Genomic DNA, 22,700 nt, shown 5'->3' on the forward strand with positions numbered 1-22,700 from the left:
GCTAATCTCAGGAACTACAGGTCCGATTTGAAAAATTCTTTCAGTGTTAGATAGCCCATTTATCGAGAAAGGCTATAGGCTATAAATTATCACTTTTTTTTTCTTGAATAGCAAAACTTCATACTTGTAAGCTGTTTAGAACCAAAGGAACAATCAAAACAATTATAACTTATTAAAACATTTTATTATCGACGCCTAATTTTTCTAATACTTGAATGCACATGCATCTATTTCGTCTGCCATAATCCTAGTAAGACGCACGGACTCCTGCCACAACTGTCCACCGATGTCGTCACTATATGCCACCTTCTTCGCTCTCGACACTCTGCAATTCTCAAAATATTCCCCATTGGTTACTCCCGCGATCTTATCCAGAGCCACATGAAGAGCAGTCTGTGCCCCCTCCCACGGAGTCTTGAAGAGGGAGGAAAATAAGAAGGAGATAATTGAAGCGAACATCTTATTCGTGCAAGTGAAGAATATACCGGTCCCAACTGCCCCCGGGTTGACGCAGTTGCAGACGATGTTGGTGCCTCGCAGACGCTTCGACAACTCGCAAGTGAAGAGCATAACACACAACTTGCTATTGGAGTACACTTGGATAGGATAGTAGTGAGTTACACTATTCAGCTTGTCAAAATTGACGACTCCGAGTATATGCATGACTGAGGACGTATTAATGATCCTTGCCGGCTCATCTTTTGTTCCACTTTTGTGCATGAGGGGTATGAGCAGTAACGTTAGGAGGAATTGTCCAAAATAATTGACTTCCATTATAAAACTCATTCCATCTTTAGTGAGCCTGTTCTTGACGGTACCGACACCAGCGTTGTTGATTAAAATGTCTAAACGTTCCTCGCTTCTGTTAATTTCAGATACAAAATCTCTAATGGATTTTAAAGAGGACAGATCCAAAATTTTAAATATGACATTTTCGTTGCCAGTCTTGCCCACAATGAAGTCTCTGCCTCGTGTCCCTTCGTCTACAAACGGACAAGCCACGATGACCCTCGCTCCTCGGTCAGCCAAGTCCGTAGCGATTTTCAGTCCCATTCCCAGAGTTCCCCCGGTCACAATCACAGTCCTCCCGTCTAACCTCTTCCTGGATTTGCATATCGCGTTAGTATTCTTCTGATATAGTCCCAATATCAAAGCAACTACCAGTATCACCAGAATTGTTATCATTATGACGTACCCGGCGAATGCGCACGCGCACGATTCTCGGACTACACTGGCTTGCAGTAACTATCTTAGCCACTTTCGACACATCGAGTATACGCGTGAATTATACTTCAATATCGCTACTGTTGTGCAATTTTTATTGCAAATACAGATTTAGGGTTACCTTTAGTTTTATAGTTGGATGACACTTAAGTTAAATAACTATATTATAATTGGACATACATTGACCTCTAAGGAGGTAACTAAGGTGCATTGTGGTGTCACGATTAAGAACCGGAGTGCCGAGTGTGAGTTTTTTGTTTCACAGTCGATCGTGAACCCGTTTGGCGTTTACTAAGATTTTGTATGGGATTACTCACTGGGCTGGGCTCACTCCCGTGAGTATCGCTAGGTATCGCCAAACGCGTTCACGATCGAATGTGAAACAAAAATTCACACTCGACACACGGATTTAAATTGTACTAAAGTTGTTATCTAATAATACGCGATATAATAAAATTATAAACCATTCATATATTTTAGACGACCTCTGTGGCTCAGTTGGTGGGCTCAAGCCGGGGGTCGCGGGTTCGAATCCCGCCGACGGAACAAAAAGTTTTCTAAGTTCCTGGGTCATGGATGTGTAATAAATATGTGTATCATATAATAAAAATCTTAAATATGTGTATAGTATAAAAGTATTAAATATATTTCCGTTGTCTGGTACTGGGCCAGACTGACGTGGTGTGAAGCGTCCATAGATATTATTATTATTATTATTCAGGCGCTTAGCAGAGGATATTGCACAGACATAATAATATATCTATTTCTGTGGGATATTGCATCTCGACTGTAGTTTGGTAATAAGTAATTAAAATAAAACGCGTCTTATCACTTAAAAAAAACTATTAAACTAGTTATGGTAACTTTACGAATGTAAATAAGACGATAAATTAATGTACTAAGCTGTATGTAATAAAGAACTGTTACCAACGATATAATTGAAATAATGGCAGAACTCGAGATAAATCATTTAGCTGCGGTTTCTCGTCCTTCACCTAAGATACTGACATACTGATATGTGATAATGACCTAGACATTACTGCAGATTAAGTTGTTAACGACAAAGTACATATTATAAACAAATGCTATATCATATCTAAAACGCCCAAAGAGCCTGTAATTTGGTCGATTAGTCGGGTAATGTCGGCTATTGGTAATGAGTCGGCCGACCGTGACGCTCTTGCACTTCCTTTCGTGAACACACTATATTTTGCTTGCACTGATTATTCGTAGATACTACAATAATTATTTGGACTGAAAATTTTTAGTCGTTTAGGGCCTTTGATTACAACAACAGCATATTTTTCGCACAATTTTTTACTACATTAGCATCTTAATTAATTGGCATAGTGTGTTTAAGCACACTATGCCGAATTTCCGCGTTTGACATTGCTAACGTAATCATGCGAAAATTCCGCCGCGGAACTTCGGCATAGTGTGTTTAGGCACTAAGTTTATGATATACCTATTTTATAAAACATATTTTCGGCGTGGAATAAACGAAGATTTGTATGTATTTATATTATACTCACTGCCTCAGCCAGCACATCTCCCACTTTGTCTATCTTGAGCAGCGTGACCCTGTCCCGCTCCAGCTCCCTATGCATCTTCTCCACCACGCTGGCGTACGGGCTGCGCATGCCCGTCAGCAGCAGGATGTCTGGTCTGCAGCCCCGGAGCACCAGGTCTTTGCGACTGGAATATGCGTTTAAATTAATCATATCATAATCATAGATTACCATCTTCTTGGCTTCACATAAAGCTTAAATATTGGACAAGAAATATGAATTAGACAGAACAAAACATGATTCATTTCAATTAAAAGTATTATGACGTCATGTACATTGCAGAGACAACATATAATATGCGGTAATATATTATATTATGCGGTATCCGCTTTGCATGATCGTTACGGCAAAAACATACAAATAAAATCTCAACAACTTTCATGACCTTGAACAATTTCATATGTTCTGGATGTGTCTGAAACAGGTGTTATTTTATTTTTATCTCAGCCAAACAATCAGTAGATTTTTTATAAAACTAAACCTAACAAAAGATACTTTTGTATAGCCAACCACATTTGTCACAAGTTCAATGATAAACCTTCAATATACTCACTTGATGAAGGCCCGCACGTACTGCTTGATGTTGTGCGTGTTGAGGTTCCCGCGCAGCCGCGACCGGTACTCGCCCAGCATGCGCTCGCGTTCGCTAGCCTCACACGCGTCCGATGATATTTGCTGTGGATGAGCATACGACACTAGTAAGTAACGGTGACGGTGGCTGGTTTAGTGCCCAAGTGTGTGCGCACTGCGCAGTACACAGGAGCACTCTCTATTCCTTTTACTCTCATAACCCAGTGGGACGGACGCAGGACGACCGACACGACTGGCTGGATCGGTCATGGGTTACTAGTAGTACATTACACACAGTCCACAACTCTCATTACTATTATATACAAGGCTCGTCATATTCATAGTTCATTTATAGTTCATTTGCTGTCATGAATCATCTTAACGATGACGTCAAGCTATTGATTGTAGGCAGTAGGTACTAAGTACTTTCATCATTACCAATACGCTCTTTATATAATAATATTATACTTCTTTCGCTTCATCAACATATTCTATTAGCTTTTGTTTGCTGTTGTTAACGGTAAGTATTTATTGTCAAGGTGGTGTCAAGGTAACTTTTATTATGTATGTGTGCATTTTGCATTGAATTCAATTGTGTAATTTACAAATCATTGTCCGTGTATGCACTTCCATCTACTTAACATACATTGTTTACACAAACATCAAGTATTAAGAAATATTATCCGTACAATACTAAAGAAAACAAAGCACAGAAAGATCATGTAAAAGCACATTAAAAGGTAGTTAGTGACATGAAATATTATGCACTAATGATCTTGGTAACAATTAAAAACATACGATGAAATAAATGCTATATACAAGGCGAGAGATTCTACTTTAAATGTATGATTCTGATGTCTGAGATAGACTACAAAGTACAAACTACTTATGGCTAGGTAACGGGTCACCTATAAAATATAGATAGGTTGTATGAGGATAACTTTAAATAGACTGAGTTTATTTTTGTTTTTTTTTTTCAGCTTTTACAGACAGTAACTTACTAGGCGTTGTTCAGGAGATTTTACTAGCTCTTTTAATAATATTATAATTAAAGTAATGCTTAGGTTACTATCGAATATCTTCAAGAATTCAACTAACTTAGTTATCCTCACATCAGGAAAAGAAAGAAGAATACCTGATAGCGGAACTCGGGATCTGGCATGAGACTCACGTGGCCGAACTTGTGGTATATCAGGAAGTCTTCCTCCGAATGCGAGATGTCCGTGCCGCGCCATCTTGAGAACCTGGTCCTGAATGCGTCAGCGACCGAGGAGGTGGAGTGGGTGCAGTTGACGAGGACGAGGCCGATCAGCCGGCGGGGGTGGGCGAGGCCGCAGCGAGCCAGGACGTTGGCCCCCGCACCCTCACCCAGGCCGACCGCATATTGTACGCGGAGGAAGTCGAGCACCGTGACGAGGTCCTCGCCGAGCGTTTGCAGAGATGGGAACGGGTATCTGCAGATGAAACGTTTGAAATTACGAAATTATTCTTTATTGGAAGGTTTTGCGTTTTTGAAGGGCCTTGATGAATAAGGACTTTGAAAGTTCATTTTGGTATCGATAATACTATAATGGATATACAAACTGTAAGACAGTTCCTGTCCACTAAAGTACCTGAGGATCGCTTAGTATTTGAAGACTTTTTGCCAGTGCGCGTGGGCAGCTGATCAAGTGATACGGCTTAGTTTGCAATTAGAGCATCTTACGCATTAGACTGTTAATTGGAGTGATTAAAGTACTCACGACTCCGGCAGGTCAGGCGAGTTCTCCTCATGTCCGGGCACGTCGACGTGTATGAAGCAGGAGCGCTCCCGGATCTCAGACATCGCGGGGCTGTTTACGAAGTCCACCATCGATGAGTCTGGATAACACCGAGTCTTTATGAGATATCTTTCTTAAAATTGAGTGAACGGACACGAATTTCCCCGGAACATCTTTTTGTCATCATCAGATTTCAACTAGATTGGCGTTGTTGTAAAAGTTAATTGAGGAATAATACTTACGGTTCGTGCCCAGGTCGTGGACTGTGAGAAAGACACATCTCTTGTCTTGCAGGCTCAAGTCACCCTGAAAATTTTTAGGAAAATGCGTTTATAAAACGTACTTAAATAATTGCCATAAAAATGTTTCTAGACTTTTACCTACATATTTCTTAGTAGTAAAACTATCTGATTTTTATTAAGTATTTTATATTTGTTAAGTAAAATTACCTCGAAGCTAGACGGAGGGATCTCCTGCAGCATGAAAATAGCAAAAAGATTTGTGATATTGCTATGACTATTGGTTAGAAATGCTTATACACATACTTAACATTAACACTCTTTAAAAGACAGTTAGCAACAGTAAACTCCTGTCTTTAAAATTGTATTTGCACTAAAAACTTTCGAATATAACAACTTACCATAATTGATTGTTATTGTTGTCAAATCGGTGTTATTTAAACTTAATATGAGTATTTAGTAATATTTACGAAAAACATATTATATTAAAATAAAATTTTATTTAAAATAATTATTTTAACTACTTAAAAGCGTATTTCTCAAACCTCAAATATTTACAAAACTATACTTGTTGTTCTATAATCCTCTTCCAGCAAGAGTATTGAGAGATTCAATGCTTCTGGTATTTTTTGCTAAACTTCTGGTCCTAGTTACCTTTTACCTACTTCGTAGACCTTAGGCTTCTCTAGGCATTCTAGAACTAAGTACTAACCTGCACATGAACATGTATGTCTCCGCTGCGGTCTGTGCTGACCACATATTTCTGTAACAATAGATAGTCACTGTCAGTAACTTTGTAATAAACGAACAATCAGGCGCCTGATGGAAAGAGATTTCTGCCGCTATGGACGATTGCTATGCCAGAAGCATTACAAATGTATTGATAAAATATATTGTTTGTTTTGAAGAAAATATAATATATTATATTGTATTGCTGGTCTTATTGGGCCCCTTTTTGAGATATGAGCCTGCGGTCCTCACACTATTGGTCATATGCGTCATCTCATGGCGGTTTTCTGTAAATCTTTATAGCTGGCCCATTCGTGCCAATAACTGCCATGTCCAATTACAGCTCAATCACAGTAGTAAAGGTAGTTAACTGCGCTCGTGACGATCCGTAAATAGATTTAGTGCCAGAGTACATAATTATAACCTAGGTCCTAGGACTTATATTATGTAGTATTTACAATAGGTAACGAATAACATTCATAGATTTTTTTCGTGCTATTAGAAGAGATAGCCAGACTTGACAATGGATAATAAGTATTATAATTTTCATTTGCCTATAATATTATTGTTGTTGTGAGTACGAGTATCGTTGACATTATAGGCGTATTTACCAGAGCTGGGAACTTATCCCAAATAATTTGAACCCACTCTAGAGTGATTATGGGGGCTGAGCTATTGAAGCTTAATAACCCCAGAATTGTCTAGTTATACCCCGGAATTATTTGGCTATTTGGCTTTAAAAACACGGCTTCACTGGCTATTGCATATTTAGGGGCCAGGCCCATTTAAAAATAGACCTAGCTAAACAACAATCATTCGCTGGTAACAAGTAGAAGATTGTCAAAGTAATGTCGAATTTCATCACAAACTTTTCGAATAATACTCTCGCTTCAGAAACCGAAAACACCGCTTCTTCAGCATGGCGAGTTTATTTCGTACACTATAAATAATATTATAAAAACTATGAGATTTATATTGTTGTTATGGCCGCCCACGCCCACCGGACCGTCTGTGCTCCTGACCTTGGGGCTACATAATATTATGTGATATTATATTATGAGAGCGTTTAGGTACTACCAGATAAATTCACTCATAATAAGCAGATGGACCTAGATACTTTAGTTAGGCATTTAAGCGACAAATTACCGATTAACACTAATGATATGACTTGAATACCAATATAGTGTGATGGTATAATATGAACAGAAAAGATCTGCAGTCCGTTCAACATTATTGCCAGGTTAAATTCTAATCTATTATCTTGGTGTTTGTTGTTAAAGGACTAAGGAGGTTCGCACTCGAGAGAGTGCAGGTTCGATCCCGGCTGGAGGCGTGTACCAGTGAGACATTTTCAGATCTCAAATATGGACGCTCGTACGGTAATGATAATTATGATATTGTATCTAAGGTATGTGGACATTTAAAATCTTGTCCTGGGTACTACTGCAGTATTTGAAGACTGGTTATCTTTGCTCTGGAAAAGACTGTATAAATCACTCACCAGTCACCACGGATGCAATCCCCTACCCTATTCCCTTCTCTACCCTCTCCTATTACCCTATTCCCTCTTAAAAGGCCGGCAACTCACCTGCAGCTCTTCTGGTGCTGCGAGTGTCCATGGGCGACTAAAGTTGCTTTCCATCAGGTGACCTGTTTGCTCGTTTGCCCCCTCATTTCATAAAAAAAAATTCAAAAGGCCTTTGCAAAAGGTTTAATTTGCCAAAGTCTTGCGAAACGTTTGAACCGATTGTCATAAAATTTGTGAAAATCGGTCAAAAACAATTTGCCGAGTCAGCTAGTGATTACATAAACGTCTAAACCAGTCTTTCCCAAAGTGGGCGCTGGAGGTCTAAAGGGTGTGAACCAGAAAAAAATGGGGGCTTGTGAGTGATTTATTTCATCTGAATTCATCTTAAATTGAAACAAGGGGGGCGCTAATACATAATTTGTTCTCAAAGTGGGCAGTAGACAAAATAAGTTTGGAAACCCCTGGTTTTTGGACTTTGCCCGGAAATAAATACCGCGTATTCCACAGAAACACAGTAAAAGTCGCAATTTTTTTTGTTAGCACTGTTACACAATTAGTCAATGTAGGTATTGTGTTGAGTATTTAGTTAAGTAATTTTTAGTTTATAATATGTAAAAACTTATTAATGGCTCGTAGTTAATATTATTAGTTTTTATTTGTTTTTATTACATAGCTGTAAGTTTTTCGGGAGAAATAAAAAAATTAAATTGAATTAAAAGTAGCCTACTTATATGCTAATCCAGATTCTGTCATCAACATTAAAAAGTATGTTTTTGATAATATTATAAGGTTTAGGGCCTGTTTCACCACTTCCTGATAAGGCTATCCACCAATTAACTTGACAGATCAAATATGGAGAATCTGTCAAAAAAGTTGTGAATAGCCTATTAGGCACTTTATCAGAAAGTGGTGAAACAGGCCCTTAAAGTTTAAACACTTACGGATTTTGTCGAGGGGCACTTTTGTTGTAAGTTATAAAAGTATGTATGTTATTGCTTTTTTGTTTACAAAGAGATTAAATTGGATAACGCGTAATTTTTTATGTAATAACTTTAATAAACAGAGGACAGTAAACTGATGAATTAATTGTTTAACTAATTAGGAGTGTTATCATTGTTTAATTACTGTTTTGGTTACTAATGACATTAATTATTTAAAAACAAAATATGATTTAATATGACCAGTGACCCTAAGGTCATTTCTGACACAACAATACATATTTTGATACAGCACATACCTACAGTAAATAATCTGTCCAAAATCAGACATGTTGCACACGTCGTTTAATATTAATAGCTCCCACACCGGTTTCGGTGACGGTGGCCGATTTCATTGAAACCAGGCCAGTTACGCAGGAGTAATTTCATGCACTATAAAATTTAAAAAAAAAGAACCAAGTGTGTGCGCAGTACACAAGAGCACTCTCTATTCCTTTACTCTCATAACCCAGTGGGACGGAAGACCGACATGACTGACGAGAGATCAGGCGCAGGACCGACTTTTTACATGCCTGTCCGACGCACGGTTCATCTTATCAGACAATCAGGTGATCAGCCTGCATTGTCCTAACCCAACTTGGAAATAACATGTTTCCAACGCGGGAATCGAACCCACGACCTCCGAGTCAAGAGCCGCGCTTTATACCACTAGACCCCGGAGGCATACCAGAATATCGACAGAAGCATACAGAAGCGTTGTCAAACGTCGAACAAAAGTGTTTGCTGTCTGTGCTGGTGCTGCCGTCTAGCGTATAAACATGGCAGTTCTCCTCCTCTTTCTAGTTTCAGGCCTCGTCTTTCTAGTTTCAAGAGGTAAAGACTTTTTAATGATTGTATATCTGCCTTTTTGTACTCTGTTTATGCAGATTGTATTTTAGAGAACAAGATGGATATCCATGATTTTCAGAGTATATCCTTTGTCCATAGACCATACGAGAACAATTATAATTGCAAGTATCGTTGGCTATAAGTTATGCCCATGTGCGGTGTAATTACAAGTGATCATAGGAACCGCCCTGCCAATTGACCCCGCCCGCGCCGCCCACCCATCTCTACGTCATTGTGACGCTTCTGACCATGTATGTTATAATGGTTGAGAGAAAAAAACAATTGATGAAAAGTATATTCTGTAACAAGCATACCGGATACAGATAGTAATTTCATCAATTGATCGTTGCGTCACCACACTAGTCAGATCACGTTTGTTATGTTATGGTTGAAAAAAAAAGATGTAAAGTATATTCGTTAGGAGCATTGCGGAGTGAGTACTTATAACCCTATAATATAACCTAACTGATTCTATTTAATTATGCAACCATAATGCAGCGTTGTTTTCTATTCAATCCAGTCTGTTTCAAATTAAAATTATATTCTCATAGAACGTCATTGAACTAAAAGAAAACGGAATAAATAGAATTTACTGTCTGTCTTCAATTTTACTGCTTTATGTTTTTTTACATTAAAGAACAGCAAACAAAAAGCGTTTATTTCATAAGGATGAGGTTTAGGTTAGTGTGCTATAGTTTAGACTTCTCTTATCTACACTTCTTGATCTCGTCCTAATCAATTCAAAACACTGATAGCAAGTGAACCTTCTATTTCGAGCTATTTAGAAATAAAATCTATATTTCGTTCTATATTAAGTGTCGGGAAATACCTTACACAGGTTTACTAAAAACTTGAAATAATGGACGACTTGTTTTTAATAAATTGCATAGTGACTTTAGGACGGTAACTTACAGAAAATAAAAATTATAGTTATATGTTATTGATCTACCTACAAACTATATCTTACCTTAGCATCGTCACTCATAGTTTAAAGTTCGCAAAAGTAGAACAAAAATCGCGAAGTGTTCCGAACCGCGCTCCGAGCGAGTCTGAGTTAGTGGAAGGAGCTAAAATAGTTCGTTTAGGTAACCGCCAGTAGGTTAGCTATAGCCTATATCGGTGGCCTTGTTACAAGTACTTATTATCAGCAAGAAAAATTCGCGCTAGCCCGTGGTTAAACTTCATTGGGATATAACTACCGTTTTGGTTAACACAAACTGTCTTTTTCTTGAGTTAGCTCAAAGAAAATGTTACTTAAAATCCGTTGTCATGTTCATCTACAGTATAACTAAGTTCCTAATATCATTCAGGAACTGAACTTGTTCATAACAAGTATGTAGTCACAATTCACATACTAAAACAATAAAGTGCTGAAGGACACGTCTTGTCGAAATCAGTTGTACACGATTTATGACAAACATTGTGATAATAAAGGCTTAAATATAGGGTACCTAATATTACGATTTTACGATGAACAATAAAACGTTGAAGATATTAATATTATGATGAGGCCATAAAATGAGTCTAGGCCGCGCGGCCTCTGTTTGCCGCGCAACGTAACTGAAGTCTGGAAACGTAGAACGTAGGCCGCACTACGTTATTTTTGTAATGAAAATTCTCGATAGATGGCGCGAACGTTTCTATATTAATTTTCCTGAATATTTTGCAAAAACAAGGGTAGATCCCTTGTTTTTGCAAAATATTCAGGAAAATTAATATAGAAACGGCCTAGACTCATTTTATGGCCTCATCATAATATTAATATCTTCAACGTTTTATTGTTAATATTAATAATTATTATAAAGAGGAAAATAATGTTTGTTTGCTTGTTTGCATCGAATAGGCTCAAAAACTACCAGTGTGAAGCTACCAGCTCAAAAATTACCAGCACATTGCCATGGTAGACCACGGGAGGGACACTTTTATCTCTGGAAAAATAACGATTGCGTGGGGAGAGCCTCGAGCAAAATCTAGTATAATATAACTTTTAACCGACAACATAATATTATGAGCTCCCTTATAATAATATTATGATCACATAGATCATAGATTCTTGTACCTCTAATTTGGACTTAATTTGGACTTTGGAGCTATGCCGCCTACCTTACCGATAAGCTATAGCTATTGCTTAACAACAAGCTTCTTACGTATGTAGTACGTAGGTACGTACGTACGTAAGCTGATATACCTACATAATATATCAGCCTGTTAACTAACAAATCAGCACTCCCATCCATCACATTTAGAATAACATCATAAACTGGACGTTGGAACACACATTTTTACAACCTCGCGGCTCTGAACCACCATTATCGTAAATTTAACGTTATTTTAACGTTCCATAGACAAATTACGAAAACTATAACTAAGTGATGACTTTCACCTAGATTGTGACGTCATACCTTTGATATTGGGAATCGAGCATAAAATATTAATTTTATGTTCGATTCGCATATAGTATACGAGTGGTACACGTACAACAGCTGCGCGGATGTCTAATTAGGATGATTCTAACATATTGTAATTGACAAAAAGATTAAAGAAAAAATGATGAACTACTAACTAACTAGGCAAAAACATAGTGTTAAAATAACAAATAAAAAATCAAACGGATAGTATCAATTCAATGCAATGAGTTATGGGACATGTCTATTCTCTGCGGATCAAGGTGATAATAATTTCAGGTATGGGTGAGAGGAATATTTTTGAAATGTTTTAGAACAGGAAAACAAAATAATTAGGTGCTACGGGCTACGGTCACATGCTACGGTTGCCTCGCGTGTCGCGTGTCGCGTAGTACACGCGTAGAGGGTCTATTGAGTTTATTGAAAAAAAAAACATTTTCAGTAAATTATTATAATAATAAGTAATGTTACTTAGTTGACTATAATAAATGTAGGGACGCCTTTTTATTAGGGTTCCGTAGCCAAATGGCAAAAAAACGGAACCCTTATAGATTCGTCATGTCTGTCTGTCTGTCTGTCTGTCTGTCTGTCTGTCTGTCTGTCTGTCTGTCTGTCTGTCTGTCTGTCTGTCTGTCTGTCCGTCTGTCTGTCCGCCCGTATGTCACAGCCACTTTTCTCCGAAACTATAAGAGCTATACTATTAAAATTAGATGTAGTCTGTGAACCGCATTAAGATTTTGATATAAAAATGGAAAATATATTAAAAATCTTAGGGGTCCTCATAGGTACAACTGAAACAAAAAAAAAAAAAACATTTGAACTATGCGTGTGGGGTATCTATGGATAGATCTTCAAAAATTATATTGAGGTTTCTTGTATCATTTTTTTCTAACCTGAATAGTTTGCGAGAGAGACTCTTCCAAAGTGGTAAAATGTGTGTCCCCCTAACTTCTAAAGTAGGGGCATGATAAGTCTAAAAAAATATAAGTATGATGTACATTACTATAAAAACTACAAACGAAAATTGGTTTGAACGAGATCTAACAAGTAGTTTTTTTTTTTTACACGTCTTAAATGGTAAACCCTAAATTAACTTTCATTAAATCAACTGAGACATAAAAATAAATCAAAAACCTTTTAATTTAATAAAAACATACCTTATTTCTGCTGCGGAACCACTGCGGAACCCTTCATGGGCGAGTCCAATAGCTACGGCACTATAACTGGTGGATAGAATATGCCTTTTACAGTCGCGCAGCCTCTGGTGCGTACAGTTTGTTATTTATCGGATTTATAGTCCTAGCTAGCTGTCCCGGTAAACGTTGTTTTGCTATTCAAATTTCGCCCATAATATTATTTTATTGAAGTGACTAAATAAGTACGGCACAATGGCAACGTCCATCGCTATCCCGTCGCACAAACAATGGTCGCCGTCGCAGTCTCGAGTTGTAATAATTTACTATTATTTATTCAACAAATGCACTTATCAATATAAAAAGTAGCCAGTAGCCTATTCTCAGACCTACTGAATATGCATATAAAATTTAGTAAAAATCATTAAAGCCGGTTCGGAAAAGTACGGTGACTAACATTGTGACACGAGAATTTTATATATAAGAAGAAGATAACTGAAATATTTCGTACAATAAATACTAATTACAGCTTAAATTACACCTCTATTATGGTTACATGCTCGATAGAAAACCAACGACGGGAAAACGTAAAAGAAAATTTATGTTAACATTTTAACATTGCGGTATGAATGTTTCCACAAGCGCGTCTCGTCACGTCAGTCTGTAAATCATGTTTACACGCAGTTCGCGGAGACGAGCCAATTGTTCGTAAACACAGACATTCTGTAAACAATAACTAATAATTTTAGACCTAAAGGGAGACTTGGAAAGGGACAGGATTATGCTCCCTGGTCAAAATGTATTTTCCAGTTTCGATAGCGAAATTAGATGTCAAATCCCATACATTTTTGACACCTAACTTCTGGCGAATACATAGTATGAGTTGGCATTTGAATCACGCATTATAGGTAGAGAGGGGGGAACGGTGGCATTTAAATAGGGGCTAGTTTCAAATGCCCTTTCAAATGACATCTGATTTGTATCTAGGAGATGCATAGTTTTTTTTTTTAATACATGTTTGAAGTTACGTGTGACGGAACTTTATTTTTCGTTAACATGTCTATTTCACTATAGTTACGTTTTGTTTTACGCGTAATTTGTTGTAAAACGTATTTAAGTGTCATAAATATAAGTAGAGAATACAATTCTTAGGTAATTAATTATAGCAATGTATCACTCCGTGCTGGCCCAATACGACTTGGTTGGGTTAGGATAGATGGCTACGCCTTAGCCATCGTGGTTATATTTTGTGAACCACCCAGAAATAGAAGCCCCGCGTAGCGGGGCTCCGTGGACTAATAATTATAATATTATATCTATAAAAAATATAGGGGGTGCAATTAAACCTTTAGTTAGTTTGCCAGGGTGCAAATAAGTGCAGGTATAATTTGTTACGCAAGGGCATTGAATTCCCGCAGATTCCCACAGCATCGGAGCTGTTTATTTACAATATAAGATATACTTTGAACCGAGTTTGCCCACACCCCAAAAAATACTAATTTTGTCGTAAGTCCACTAATTTGGTTGTTTTATTGAACATAACCTAAAAAACTAAAAAAAAATTTTTCGTGGTAACTACTGATTTCCTAACTTTAGGGAGGGGTTAGGGGGGTCCCCCCTCGCCTCCCTCCCGTCCCCCTCCTCTCCCGCACCCTCCCAATAATGCGTAATTCAAATGCAACCCCCATAGTATTTTCGGCGGTTTTCTGGACTAGTCATTAAACCCATCAATCCCCAACATAACAATTGAAAATCTACTGTGTCTGTGATACCCACGATGGAGGTACTACTAAAGCCTCAAAACCTGACTAAACTTCAAGAAAGTAGCCAACTCCCACTCAAAGGCTGGCTTCGCTTTGGCTTCTTTAGTATTGAGTTTTGTGCCAGCGTAGAACAGAGTGCGAAAGAAAATCACCAATATTTTTCCTGATCTACGTGTGAGTAACGACTGTTTGTACATGGTATTTATTTACAGAGCCGTTATTCTCAGCTTGTTTGACTGATCGCCCCGCCGACTAGCGCCAACTTCGTAACGAGTTGAAAGACTAACTACACGGAATAGAAAATTTGGCAATAAAGTATAATATAAAGTTATAGTATTCATATTAATTTAATGATTGACTTTTATGACTTTACAGTTATAAAAGAGCTATTAGTAATAGGGTCCCGTTTTTACCCTCTGGGTACGGAACCCTAAAAACACTACACTTTATAACAACAATCTATTGATACTTGATAGGTTTCAAATTCAAAAGTAACAAGCCTCATTTGATACAATATTTCATATTAAAAAAAAAAACCTCGCGGCGTCAAGTAAAAATAGAATATCCTTTATAGGCCATCGGGACCTTTAAAGCTCTCTAAGCGGTCAGTGTAGTCATAGTCTAAATACAAGCAGATAGGCTAGACTTTGTATGACCTTTAACTTAATGGATAACCTCAGTAATGATAAGATATTTGATGTTTATAGATTTATAGGTATAAAGGAATAGGAGACATACCTAAAGATAGTGTCTATTCTGAATTCAATAAGCGCGAAGTCCGCCGACAAACTGCTGTGCAGTTTGGCGGTCTAGAATAGAATATAGAAAAAGAATTTTGTCTTCAATAAAGATTTTTATTTTAAAAATATGTTAAAAATGTGTCACATACTTCTAAGTAAAGCATAGTGGTTCATAACCTAAAAAAGTAAGTGACAACTTTTTTTAATTTTTTAATCTATAGTTCTCCTTCTATCTTCCTTTCTTGCATTCTGATTATAATATTATTGTAGACAGAAGTATATTGGTATATAATATGCTGAGACCACCCACTTCGTTAAGGATATCTTTACTGTGGAGACAAGAAGAAGATTTAGCATGTTAAAACCCTAAGCTCTGCCACTCCCTCAATGACCCACAGGCCGCAACGTAGTAGTATGAACTCCCTCCTTATGTCCGTATCAATTCATATCGGTCATTTAGTTGGAGTATGTCCCCTAAGTAAAGTTCAAAACTAACGTTACTATGTTACATCAATTAGATTACACTATGTGCTGGAGGTCAAAAGATACCTATCAGTTATCACCTCCAGTAATCTGAGTACTGAGAATACATATAATCTATATTCTATAGGAAGCCGTACGTACATTTGGTAGCATCCTATTACTGTAAGGTTTCGGGCATTAGTAGATTACCCTACTTACCGCGGCCAAGAACAAACTGACATTCCAAGGCTGATTCTTGATAAGTACATAAACAAAAATAGCTAATTATTATCTAATATTCTGTATACAGATTCGATTCATATTGCAAATATGTAACGTGTTTCAGTAGGTATACCTTGCTATCATCTACGAGTATATTCATGCTAGTATTGAAGGAGGAAATACTATGATGTCCATTACCATACAGTCTAAAGTCTATGTAGACAAAACGCATTCCTTATATGGTCATACTATGATCAAGCCGTACCGTACATAGCGAACTACGGTGGTAACTATGTCTACTTAAAAATACCTTGCTTAAAAACTGGCATAAAAGAGTGTTTTTTAATAAAACCATTCGCTATAGATACATAAAAACACAGACGAACACAAAACCACACAAACACAGTGTTAGGTCGCGAGGAGCAGGACAATGTGTCATGATAGTGATACACGATCAGGGCCGGCGAAAACAGAAGACTGAAAAGACCAAAATAGGGACATACATACAGTAGAATAAAGAATTTAGCTGAAGGAAATTGCCGTACGGGATGGCATGACAAGGGGGGATTAAGGATATGAGAAGGAGGATGTTCAATAATTGTTTTATAATGGAATCTGAAAATTTGAAGCAATTATCCACTTCTTTAAAACTAATTAAAGCAGCACCAGAGAGCTTCAATCGATTTTCAAAGTTAAGAAAGCAAAGCCTCGTTTCAGAGAGTTTCTTTAAATATTTTCTAATTTCGGCTACTCTTAGCTGTAAAATATTGTACACAGCACATCATAGCAAAAACAACACCATTGCAGGGTGATCATAAATGATCACGATTCACGTAGGATAGAACCTATTCGAAAGGATAATAAATAAAAAGAAAACCCAACAATTTTACAAATCATTTCCCAGAATTACTAAAAGTATTCGAGAGTGTCAAAGCCATTGTGCCGAAGAAAACTGTAGTAGGTATACTCCCAATAATTTACTTCTGTGAGTATAGTATGCTACCAATAATTAATCGACTTCTTTGCAAAGCGATACCCAGCAAGTCGGGTAAAAACTCGTGTGAAAAAGCTGTGCCGGCCCCGACTGTTAGCATAGCACGCGCCACACATATGTACCTGATGACAACAGTTTCTCGGGCAGGGGACCAAATGGTAAATGTGGCTCACCGGCGTCAGCGGCTGCGGGATGCTGGCCGAGCGGATCATGCTCAGCCGCCGCCGCTGCTCCGCGCTCAGCGACGCGCGCCGGCTCCTGTCGAGTTCCATCGGTTCTGAGTCCACGCTGCGCCCGCGCAGCAGGCTCGGGCGGAACATTCTCGCTCTTAGCACACGCGTTAGTTAGACAGATCGCCGAGGCGGTGATGGCACAGAATTGGTGACGTCACAGATGGTAACGTCACAGGTGGTGATAGTGTCACAGATGGTGATGACGTCACGAACGGTGATGGCGTCACAGATGGTGATTGCGACACAATTGGCGACGGTAATACAAATGGTAATAACGTCACAATTGATGGTGGTGGTACGGATGGTGATGGCGTCGCAGATGGCGATTACAGATAATTTAGGTGATAATAACCCTAAAATAATAATTACTTGTAAATGTGATCAAACAGCCACAACCAATGAATTAATTAGCTGGTGGTGATTTCAGCATTATACACCGTAGTGACATAAATGGTGGGAAGCATTGTTAATGTTGGCTGTGATGTCACAAACGGTGGTGGTATGATTTGTGACGTCACACAATACAACCTCACGACTGGCCGTATGGCCGAATGGATAAAACCAATGTTGCTTTGTTGTTTCATTAAAATATATTTTGGAACATGATAAAAATTATGAACTCAGCTTAAAGATTTTTTTGGTGATCAAAAGAGCTTTAGTCAAATTTTAGTGCCACTTTGGTTTGGACTTTGCTCAGAACACTTTAGAGTGTTTATACTATAACTGTGTAATTTTATGTACTATTGATGTTTTTGATATTTAATTGTATCTACATACCATTTTCTATTTTTCAGGTTTTAATTATGAGAGCAGCTACATCGGAAAAGCTTTAACTAAAGTTACGGTATTGTTACATTTATACATTATACAATTCTGGAAAATAATTTGGAAATGTGTACTTAATATTAAATACAGTTTGTTTTTAATATTAAGTACACATTTCCTGACAGGCCTGTCTGAGGGCGGACGGGATTAAAGCTTTCAAGAAAAGCTTCTTAACATTTTCTTATTACCTACCTAAATCAGTTTATATTATTATTACAATTTTGATTTGTTAGGTATTACTGGTATTTATATACCTAATTGGTATAATTTAACATTTTTTTTCATAGTTTTTCTTAAATAACGCTAAAAAAATCCTATCTTGTTTTTTTTTATTTTTTCTATTTCAATACCTAGCTTGGAACATTATTTCAAATCACCACACGTAATTTTTAGCGCCAGTAATATCATGACAATAATTCGTCCTAATATTAGGGTATCAACAAGAATATTGTTAACACACAACATAGAACAATGAAGACAGATGGACCGTGTTGTCACCTTTTCCTTTCCATTTTAACCGACTTCAAAGAGACTTCACACACACATCGTCCGTAAGTCCCGCGGAATCAGTGAACAATACTGAACTATAGAAACACGCGACTCCGTCTGCACTCGCCGTGTGACTGGGCCCGACGGCACGTATTTAACTGACATTTAAAACTGGACCATCCGACGCGACGCGCCGTTTAATTTATTTATCTATTAATACAACACTTTCATTGTCGCGATGCTTTCGGTGTATTTTTATGCGACAGCTGTGTTTTTACGGGTTTTTAATGCAGTTTATACTACCTGAGCCTCGAGGATTATTATCGTGAAGATCGCATGTCGCACTGTTTGTTTTTATGGGGATTTTTGGGATGAGCTCAAAAGCAATTAAAAAACGATTTTGGTTTCAGAATCAAACGACCATACGCCTCAGTTTATTTTATTTGAAAATTTAAGAAAGTAGTTCGTTTAAATCGTTCGGTACCATCGTACATATCATATCATATCATATGTCCCTTACCCATACACTTAAAACGCGCGACGGGGTCTCAGGTCTTGATAAGACGGTAAGGTTTTCTAGGCTAAGCTACGTGTTGACTCTTGGCAGTAAGCATAATCTTATCTCCCCATACCGATCTCTCTAACGAGCTGATTGTGATCAACTTGACAAGATTCCAACGGCATTAATATTTAAAAATAAAAGTGTTTTCAGAAAACATTGCGAAGTGGTTGAACCCTGCCAAACGCTGTCCGCCTCGTGCCAATAACCGACAATTATGCCATTATCTGGCTGAGTGGTGCTGGGTCTACCTGTCGCTAAATAAACAAACAAACAAACCTTTTAATACATTGGATGAAGGGTCATGAATTAATAAATCATGATGGTTTTTCCCTGTGGGCTTGTTACACTCACTCGCGCCTCGCGTCTTGCTGTATACCTGGGTTACATGACGGTGCTACCTGACATGCGAGCTGGCCTCAGCTGGTCTGGAGCTGGTCAGCTCTGGCTGGTCAGAGTCAGTTACTGAGGTGCTACGTGCACGAATTCACCGGGTCAGTAAATGTCCACTGCGACGTAAGCAGCTTGCATGGTGTAACCCAGGAAGGCGAGTCGAGCTGCTCTCATGCGAGTACACAGGCACAGTAGCTGCCTATTGTCACGTCAGCTGCTTACACTGTGTATCCTATTCTTGCATGATAATGTAACTTAACAAGTTGCTGGAGGCAGAGTGCCTCTGCCTTATGGCACCAAGAATCTAGCATGGTAAATTATGACGAAGGCCTATTTTTATAATCTAAAATAAGCCATCGCTAGACGGTAGGTACACTTGGTGATAGCCGACAAACATTTTTCTGTCGGTATGCCCATAGCATTAACATTATTTTGTATGAGTAACAACACCTTACACCATGCAGACGGATTGACGCCGCGTTTCTATTATTAAGTCTTTTCGTATTCCCTACTTCATTATTAATTAAAACTAGCTGTCCCGGTGAACTTCGTGTCACTTTAAAACCTTTCCTGGACTTCTACGAATATTTCAAGACTAAAATCAGCCCAATCCGTCCAGGCGTTTTCGAGTTTTAGCGCGACTAACACATTTGAAAATCCATTTATATATATATAGATAATGTATGTATGAAATACGTTACTAATCTATAGACATATGATGGTTATATACACACATACACATTTAATTTTCAAATAGCTGTTTGACCGAGCTTTGCTCCGTATTCGATAAAACACGAATAAAATGACATTTTCTAAATATGATTCCAAGTTAGATCGATTTATCGCCCCCGAAACCCCCTATATACTAAATTTCATGAAAATCGTTGGAGCCGATTCCGAGATTCCAATTAAGTATATATTTATATACAAGAATTGCTTGTTTAAAGGTATAAGATAAGTACTTACTACACATCTCTAACTATTTTAGCAAAATTTATTCAACTTCCTATTTAGTTTTGCACGAATATACCAACATTTAGAGCGCCAACAGAGTTTCCCGTTGATTTGTGGTTTTGTTTTGACCAATATATTATACGACTACCAAACTAAACAACGTCACAGAAACGTCCCGACTACAATCGAACAAAAATAAACTTTTGTTATTTTTGAACGTGAAAATTCATTTGTAAAAGCGGCACGTTTAACCTACATTACATTAAAGTTTTAATACACCCACCACAAACATTATTTAAATATGACACATTCAAAAAAATATACTACAACTATAATATCTTTGGGCACATTTCATTTGAAGTTTCGTCCCAGGAAATAGAATACTTTATGAGAATAGCCTAACTGCCGCATTCAGAGACGAACATTAATAATTAAATGTAATTAAAATATGAAGACTTTGACCAATACATTATCTGTCAAATTCTTCATTAAATTGAAGTTAAATCATCATTAAATATCACTGAATGCACTCGAATCGAGATTTGAATTCGAGTCAAATCTCATCTAATCTTACATTGGAGAGAGGGGGGGGGTCTCGTCAAATCTCACGTAATTTTTTTCTCATTGTTACAAAAAAATTGTACGTATACTTAAGATTTAATCTAATAATAAGCATAATCGTAATACGATTAAGATCATACATTAATTCATTCGAAATAAAATAACTTCATTCAATACGTTGACGTTATACAATATACAATTATACATCTACTGACTGTCAAACAATCCAATGCGTTCACAAATCCCACATTTTGAAAATGCTAAACGGTTGCTTCTGGAAATGTGAAAAAATTCATGGGAGTAGGAAATATGCTTTTAACAGGAAAACTATCACGGCTAAGAAGACTTCATAAGTTATTGAGTAATAGTCGATCAACTAAAAAAATGTATTCGGCGAAGTACTTATAAAGGAACTTTTCGTTCAAATTTCTTTAAAAGTAACTGAAATGATGTTGTTAGTAGTGAAACACGTTATAAATGTACCATCGAGGAAGTTGATTCCTATGCAATTGACAGACTAACGTTATTTGGACGAATATGTCAATTCAATGTTAATTGTGATCTGTCAGCTGGGTTTGACGTAACGCAACCAAACTACTTAGGTCCCCGATTTGCATAGGAATCAACTTCTCTGATAGTACATTCATTGACCATACAAAAATTTAAAAAAACTAGCGGTACTACGGAACCCTATATTGCGCGTGGCTCGACACGCACTTGGCCGGTTTTAATAATTTTAATTGTAGGGTTAGGTTATTTATCTTAAAGCCTACGATCAAACCATTGTTTCGGTTTGTGGATGCAACATAACTACAAAATGCAATACAATAATAATATTATGATCGGCTAATTATTTCTATGACTATCTTTTGCCAAGTCCTATTAAATCCACGTCCATCGTTTGGTCCATTAATCCAGTGTTGTAGCTTCATAGCCATTATATCAAGTTATATAAAATATAATCTACACAAGACAATACATTAAAAACTATAATCTTAATTACTCACCAATACAAAGATTCGTAAAAACAAAAAAAAAATTGAAAATTGAAGACTACCCACCTTTTCGACTATGGGCCTGGTACGATGGAAGAAGTCAGCCATTCCACATAAATACGGCATTCTGTCACAATTATAACACTTTTAAAATGAAATAAAATCAAAATATATAAATAAATAAAAATATGAAATAAATAACAAGAGGTTGAGTCCGCGGGAGCCGTGACAACAGTATGGGCGATGTTTTGATACGAGCTAGTTAACTTCATCTGTCTACAGGCTGATCCTGTTTCGCATGTCACCTAAAAATTAATTGTTTTTTTAAAGGTAGAAAAATTGATTTTTCAAAGTTTTTGTTGGAGTTGCAACTTTGCATTTTGTAAATGGTTATTTATACCCAGTGCCTAAACTTTAAAGGCTGGTTTAGGTAATATCTAATGTGATCTCTAAGGACAAAGCATAAATTAGGTAAAATTGTAAATCTTAAATTATATACAAGGATATAATTATATTATATAATACCAG

At 37.3% G+C, this 22,700-nt stretch overlaps 2 protein-coding genes across 12 annotated transcripts in view; both read right to left on the reverse strand.

Annotated features, from left to right (window-relative positions):
• LOC121730839 (uncharacterized protein ZK1073.1) overlaps positions 1 to 22,386 on the reverse strand; it is a 43,711-nt gene extending 21,325 nt beyond the window's left edge. Inside the window, exons 1-9 of one of the 11 annotated variants that reach the window (XR_006036153.1) lie at positions 18,720 to 18,887; positions 17,286 to 17,490; positions 6,074 to 6,124; positions 5,572 to 5,595; positions 5,365 to 5,428; positions 5,105 to 5,222; positions 4,534 to 4,816; positions 3,346 to 3,467; positions 2,757 to 2,919 (exon numbers count right to left, since the gene is read on the reverse strand). Coding sequence is in view for 10 of the 11 variants with exons in the window: in XM_042120021.1 (XP_041975955.1) it covers positions 2,757 to 2,919; positions 3,346 to 3,467; positions 4,534 to 4,816; positions 5,105 to 5,222; positions 5,365 to 5,428; positions 5,572 to 5,595; positions 6,074 to 6,124; positions 17,286 to 17,490; positions 18,720 to 18,733 (1,044 nt within the window). In the remaining variant the exon portion in view is untranslated. Of the gene's footprint in view, positions 1 to 2,756; positions 2,920 to 3,345; positions 3,468 to 4,533; positions 4,817 to 5,104; positions 5,223 to 5,364; positions 5,429 to 5,571; positions 5,596 to 6,073; positions 6,125 to 10,411; positions 10,480 to 17,285; positions 17,961 to 18,719; positions 18,897 to 22,238 lie in introns of those variants that run through there. The other 10 variants (XM_042120021.1, XM_042120025.1, XM_042120024.1 and 7 more) reach the window with 10 other exon arrangements.
• On the reverse strand, positions 162 to 1,448 carry LOC121730841 (retinol dehydrogenase 11-like). Its single transcript, XM_042120032.1, has one exon. The coding sequence runs from the start codon at positions 1,183 to 1,185 to the stop codon at positions 205 to 207; it is 981 nt and encodes a 326-aa protein (XP_041975966.1). The 5' UTR covers positions 1,186 to 1,448; the 3' UTR covers positions 162 to 204.
• Positions 22,387 to 22,700: the final 314 nt, after the last annotated feature.

The sequence above is a fragment of the Aricia agestis genome, chromosome 10, assembly GCF_905147365.1.
Source record: "Aricia agestis chromosome 10, ilAriAges1.1, whole genome shotgun sequence".
In the NCBI taxonomy this organism is placed as follows: Eukaryota; Metazoa; Arthropoda; class Insecta; order Lepidoptera; family Lycaenidae; genus Aricia; species Aricia agestis.